A 7,125-nucleotide genomic window follows, 5' to 3' on the forward strand; every position below is an offset into this window, starting at 1 on the left:
TGGCTTCTGCTGTGATCTCTCGATGACTTTTGAAGCCCAAGACGTCTCCTATTTATTTGCTTGGCAGCTGGGCTTCTTCCTTTGCTGAAAACGGAAGTCCGGATGCAAAATAGGAAGTTTTCCCGTAATGCAACACGGCCGTGTCGAATGCAACACGGTCCGTGTCAATTCTCTGTTAAAAATCTGCACTTTAGACATGGGCTGAACACGGGCGAGTTTGAATCAACACGGCCGTGTCGAATGACAACACGGTCCGTGTCAATTCTCTAAGCAAAACTTCACTTTTTTCAGCACGGACACAACACGGCAGTGTCGAATGCAACACGGTCCGTGTCGATTCTTCAACTCGAACATGCTTGACAGATTTGCTCATAACTTTCTGCTCCAATGTCGGATTTGTACGATCTTAGTGTCTATGCGTAGATATTGAAGAGAGCTTTCCAATGAGTAGAGAACACGCAATTTGGACTTGTAGAATGGAAGTTATTGGACTTGCAAGATCTGACTTTTTAGACTTCATGTTTTTCTCCGGAACAACTCCAAATGTTCCCGTTTCGTATGTGATGTTTCGTAGTCCATGTTTTCCACTCTTTTTGCTCTCTTTTATGCATGAATACCTGTTTTGACACCAAAGAATGCAACCAAGTAATATCGAGACTAAATGTGCTCTAGAATGCCTATAAATATGCAAAACCGAGTAAAATGCACTAGACATCCTATACCAAAATGTCACCAAAATACATGTCATCAAGAGGCGGTAGTGCTACGCAGAGTTTATTACCTACGCATGGTGCACGTAGAGACGATTTGACGGACTCTGTCCTACAACTTGCCGTATGGACTTGATTGTGATTGCTGACATGATTATCGTGATTCCATGTTTCCATTCCTGTTTATTAGAGTATTAGTATATATATATATATATATATATATATGTATTGTTTTCCCTGATTCCATGAGAATAGAACTCCAGGTTACGCCCGAGTTCACTCTCTAAGCAATTAGCTTAGGACGTTGTTACGCATCGTTTCAGATCGTGAGTAGCAATAGCCGCAGAGCGGATATCGGAGACCTGGGTGACCTGTCGACTGATCATATATAATTATATATTTATGATACGCTTATGCTTTTGGAAAAACGGTTTTATATTATATCGGTGGTAGACTTTTAAGGTCTGTAATAATGAATTCGCTACCACTCACTATGTATAATTATCTCTGGAATAATGTATCATATATGTATGAATGAATGTTTTCCTTCCGCTAACTCTGAAAAGAAAAATTTTAAATTTACGCGGATTTTTGGAATTGAGTTTTTTATTTTAGTTGTCCATGTGACGCAACTCGTATTGCGGGATACGGATTTTGGGTGTCACATTATCAACAGTGTTCAAGATGATGGTTATTGCTTTTGAACTCAGTGCAGATGCTCTATTCTCTTGCGGTGTCCAATCAAATCTGGATTTCAAAATCTCCTTCCCATCCTTCACGTCGATTGGGGCACTCCATCCTTCTTCCACTGAACTCCAAGCATCTTCATCAATTCCTTTGATGAGATTCATTGTCTTCACTTTCCAAAAACTATAATTCTCCGAGTCGAGAATTGTAAACTTTCCAAGAGACTGAAATTCTTTGAGTGAGTCCATGCTGACTCTCCAACACGTGCACTGATATGAGATGACTTGTTACTACGATCAGTGATCGGCTCTGATACCAATTGAAAATTTTTGACCCTCAAAGAGTAAATGGAATACTAACCAGTTCTATTCACTTGAAAAAGAGAGTCAAGTACAACTCATTTTTTGTTGTAAGAATTGCACTTACCACACACACAAAACTCCCTCAGAGTTTCTCCCCCTCTCACAATGAATTCTACTGATAAAAAAAACTCACAACATAAATCACTCACCCGAGAAAGAAGATTTGCCCAATCGGTCTCTCTCTCAGACTCACACTCCCAAACTAGTGAGTAACCACTCACCAACAGAACAGACTCTTTGTAAAATATGATCTTGCTCTCTATCGAGCTGAATTGCACTTGTGTCTTCTTAAATAAGCTCATCCACTTTGCCTCAGATCTCCACGAAGTGATTTAATAGACTTCTCCTTGATTTTCTCTGATTTAACCTCTATCTCCAAGATCCCATCTCTATCTCTATCTCTTTTGCTTTTGACTATATCTCTTCAGGTCTTTGACCCTATCTAAAACTCCTCAGGTACATCGTCAGTTATATCTCAAATTTGCGCAAATTATATATAATATGGTGAAACCTTAGTAATGTTTGCAACGGGTGATTATAGAGCAACCTAGACGATAATGGCTAGGCGGAGATCGGCTCTGGATGGGTTTGCGATTAGTAAGTCCTGAATAATCGATATAACCTTGCTTTAGTAAACGTCTCAAATCGCCAAGAAAGATATTGCACGTCGACTCGGTCTCGGCCGTGGCGCAATTGCCCGTTAGTCTTGCGGTCACGACGAGAAAACATATGAGCCAAACATTCATTGTGACATATGAACTTTGAATATCTTTGGTTAAGCGATGATTCTTCCTTCCAGCCGAATAATTGTCTTTAAAAGTATGGAAAATGGTTACCTATTAGCATTCGATTTAAAGATGGGAGAGTTGACCTAATTTTAGAAATTTCGTTCATTTTAATGTAATACTAATTTTTAAATAATAGACTTGAATATTTCGAAATTTGGATTTCGTGTTAAACCCTTTTTATGGTTAGATTTACTAAATCCGAACACAAATCTGATTGTGTTTTTTCTATTTCAATTTGAAAAATATACATTAGATTTTCCTTATACAAAAGGTTTCGTACTGAATCTGAGAATAAATCTGAGTAGATTATTAAATACGAATCCCTTTTTTCTGTTTCAATTTAAAAAAAATAAATTAGGTTTTTTTTTTCTTATCTAAAGATCTTCATACTCGTCATCTTCGACTACGAGACTTTTTTTTTTGTAATCGGGTGTCTAATTGTATCCATGTCTAGAATAACTACAGAACCGAACGTAAGCCATGTGATTGAAATTACATTCTCCTTTCAATTTAGACTTGAACTCGGAACGAGATAGACGTTTTGTAATTCCATTTCACCGATTGAACTACCAAGTTAGGTTTGACTACAAGACGTCCCTAAGCCGATGCATAAAGTTATCTAATTTATAAGTATATACTAGTGTGTAAATGTGTTTGATTTTTTGATAAACTAGTTTATATGTATTTGGTTGTCCATACATAGTTATAGTCTGAGATACTGAGAATTTTGCATTAATCTCTTATATATATATATATATATATGATTTTAAACTTATTACTTATAAATATTACAAAAAATTACCATAATCCGGTCCAACTGATCGGAGGACAATAACATATTGATTCAAGGTCGTCTGTAAGGACTAACGCCGACCCATTTTTTTACTTTATTATTAGGAAAATAAAAATTCGAACCCTTAGTCTGGTGGAACATTATATCAACCATGACCATCACCACCACGACGGCAACGGTCGGCAACGGTGCAAGGCCGTCTGTAAGGGTTTGCACCGACCCGCTTTTTATATGGTTTAAGTTTTCCGTAATTAAAATATCTTCCTCTTATGGAATGTCTCGAGCCGCCTTCTCCATTGTCTTCGTAATCTTGACCTATCGGGTCGGGGCTCATCGGCTCGAGGCCCATCGGGTCGGGGCTATCGGCCTCTGCAGTGGCACGGCCGATGGTCACGGCCATGGTCATGACTAGGAAGCATATGAACCAAACCTTCATTGTAACGCACAAAACGCAAAAGAGAATAAAACAATCTATATATATATATGGTATATGCAAGTATAAGGGAAAGATTGCTTGGTATTGTAATTTGTGAAGAAAAATATTTTGGAGAATGGTTCTTATTATAAGCATTGAAGATGGGAAATTAATTCTACTAAATGAATTTCGGTTTACTTCGAGGGATAGTTTTAAATTTTTTTACGTTGATTTTGTAATTTAATGATCGTTATTTATAGTATGTGGGCCTTTTTGTATAATTAAGCCGACGTGTCTCATTTTCCTCAAAAGTCAAAACCCATATAGCTATAAGCCCACTCACACTTTCCAAGTACTTTGAATATATCCAAAGGATAGATGTTTGCGATTTAGTATTGAATTTTGAAGGTAAAATTCCATCAAACAACATGAAATTGTAAAAAAAAAAAACTATATAAATTTTAAATTTAATAAATAAATACAACAAATGTTGAAATGTGTCAAAATAATATCTCAATTCTTAAAATCGTAACAAAGTTTTTATATATCGACGACATCGTTAAGGTTCGAATATGAAATTGCTTTCGATTAAAATCCGTTAAGGTCCAATCTATGTATGAAATAATTTTAAATAATTTGGATATAATCATGGATAACGTAGTTAAATACCGCGTAAGAAATTGTTTCCTCACCAACCTAGACAAATGATTAAGACAACATACCATGGTAATTCGACGTTACAATCTTTCAAAATACCGAAACCAAATAGTGAGCAACGTAACTTCCATTTGTTCCGAGTTCCAATGTTTTTGTTTCAAGAGTTGTTTTCGATTTCAAGAGTGGAAGAATTGTTTTATAATGAAGTGATTTTCTCTTAATGAAAGACGTTACAATAGGTAGAGTATTTATACAAGTGATAACCCTAATTACATGTATTGAAAATCCAATAAAAACCTCTCAATATAGAGCAACCAAACGCGCCATAAACCGATCAACTGACCCATCAGGTTTGCGCTTAATACAAAAAATCCATTTGCAACCAACCACATTCAAAGCCTCAGTATCAGAAACAAGAGTCCACGTTCCTACGCGAGCATCATACTCCTCAGTCACGTGATAACGCAAATCTAGGTATAGAAATAATGTTCAACTGATAAAAACCTAGATACAGCGAATACCGCAAGGATACAGATCAACTGTAGTACCAGGGTCGAACACAGGGAATAGTTAACTCTAGGAACAAGACTCGACAAGGAATTAGACCAGGAAATATGGAATCAAGTATGTGAATATCGGATATAAAACAATAAACCAACTAAGTAAAATCAAATAACTAAACCACCGTAGCTTCGGGATAACCTTAACGCGCAGGAATTGTTTCTAAGGATGGAAAATCTACGAATATCGAACTCTAATCGAGGATCTCAAGTTCTAATATCAGATTTGGCTCTCTCAAGTCCTAAATCCACTATCAGTTTAACCTATCGATCTTTTAATCTAATAGATTAAAATATCAAACGCATTAATAATCACTATCACAATTCCTAAACCGATTAACTTGTCTCTCAATAGTCTTAATCAATTCATTCAATGACAATTCCTAAACCGATTAACTTGTCTCTCAATAGTCTTAATCAATTCATTCAATGAATTCTTCCCGAATCTAATTCCAACTCTCGTTGTCAATCAGAATCTAAGATCAATCAATCAACAGGCCAAGAAGATCAAAAGCAATAAACTCAATTCAATTAAACCGTCGAGTATCGATAACGTAGTCTCGGAAAATAAAAACCAAACAAATCCCTACAAGGTTAAATCCCTAACTATAGTGAAACGACTACTCACTACCCATAACAACAAACGAGTTCAAATCAATAAGAAGAAACATAGAAACATATAAAGAAGACTCGCAGCGATCTCTCGACGACGATTCTTCAATCTCTGCTCCCGGGAAACTCCGTCTTGATTCTCTCTCGAGTTCTCTGGCTTCTCCTGTGATCTCTCGATAGTTTCTGAAGCCCAAGACGTCCTCTATTTATTTCCTTGGCAGCTAGGCTTTTTTCCATTCTGAAAACGGAAGTTCGGATGTAAAAATAGGATGTTTTCTCGAAACGTAACACGGCCGTGTCGAATGTCAACACGATCTGTGTCAATTGTCTGATCAAAACTTATGCTACTGCACAGGCTGGAGACGTGCGAGTTGCAGATCGACACGGCCGTGTTTCACATCGACACGGTCGTGTTTGAGCTCGACATGGCCGTGTTCAAGTGCAACTCGAGTTGGAAGTGTCTTTATCGTTCTGTTCCGGTCCAATATGCTCCCAAGTCTTCGATTATGTTCCTCTGGCGCCCATAATGCGTCTATTACCTGTTCAATCACCAGAGAATGCAGAGGAAACGAAACCCAGTCTAAAATGATCCTAAATGTCTAATAATGCACAAAACCGATGCAAAGGTGCTAGACAATGGGCTTTGAAATAGAGGAGAAAATCGTGTTATCAAACTCCCCCAGACTTATACTTTTGCTCGTCTCGAGCAAATATACGACAGGAAAAACGCATGAGGGGGGAGCAAAGCAGATGATCAGTTAGAAATCTCCATAAGTTTCAAAAGCAAAATTTCTCTCCTGTATCGACTAATCTTGAATGAAATCAAACCTATCATATTTAGATCTTCATTCCAACAAAATGATCATAGAACTACAAGACGAAATTCATTACCCAAAACTTCAAAGGGGATTTCAAGTTATCTACCAAACACGTTTCTCAAACCTATTTATCGCTGTCTACAGGAATAATTCGGTCCACCTGGGTTTGGAATAGGTCTGGATATGGTGATGGAAAATCGAGATTCCAAATATCAACATCAAATGCATTCGCCTTCCGTCGTTCTTATTCGAGCTCTTTTTTTTTCTTTTTCTCTTTTTTTTTGTAAGAATCAGATCAAGGCTTTTTTTTTCTTTTCGTCATTTAAATTTATTTATTTATTTATTTTAAAGACGCGTTGGACGAATGCATGATATGATCAAGGAAAATGAACGTAAGTACAGGGTATGGGTTTTGGAAACAGGGCTTACTTTCACCTCGTGATGATTGCTGCCACCCCCGGATTACTTGCTTGTGTGTCTAAACGAGTCAAAAGAAATAAAGATAGAGTGAGAAGAAGGACTCGCTAGACTATAGGGCCTAATATTCCTGCAGATGGAGAACGGTTCTTAGGGAAACATACACGCTTGGACTAGAAAACCTTCATTCCCTCTTTCATCCTAGGTAACGATTCATCTCATAGCCTATAGATCATTCCTCAGGTCAAGCTATCTTTTCAGATAAGTTTGACAATTCATTCAAGCACTTAGATCAACTAAACCAGG

The 7,125-nt window shown here is 37.2% G+C and overlaps 1 protein-coding gene across 1 annotated transcript in view; it reads right to left on the minus strand.

Annotated features, from left to right (window-relative positions):
• The window catches only part of LOC104820674, a 13,505-nt gene extending 11,860 nt beyond the window's left edge, over positions 1-1,645 (minus strand). Inside the window, exon 1 of the mRNA XM_010551237.2 lies at positions 1,344-1,645. Within this exon, the coding sequence (XP_010549539.1) occupies positions 1,344-1,645 (302 nt within the window). The remainder of the gene's footprint in view (positions 1-1,343) is intronic.
• Positions 1,646-7,125: the final 5,480 nt, after the last annotated feature.

The sequence above is a fragment of the Tarenaya hassleriana genome, unplaced genomic scaffold (genome assembly GCF_000463585.1).
Source record: "Tarenaya hassleriana unplaced genomic scaffold, ASM46358v1 Cleome31, whole genome shotgun sequence".
NCBI classification, from domain to species: domain Eukaryota; kingdom Viridiplantae; phylum Streptophyta; class Magnoliopsida; order Brassicales; family Cleomaceae; genus Tarenaya; species Tarenaya hassleriana.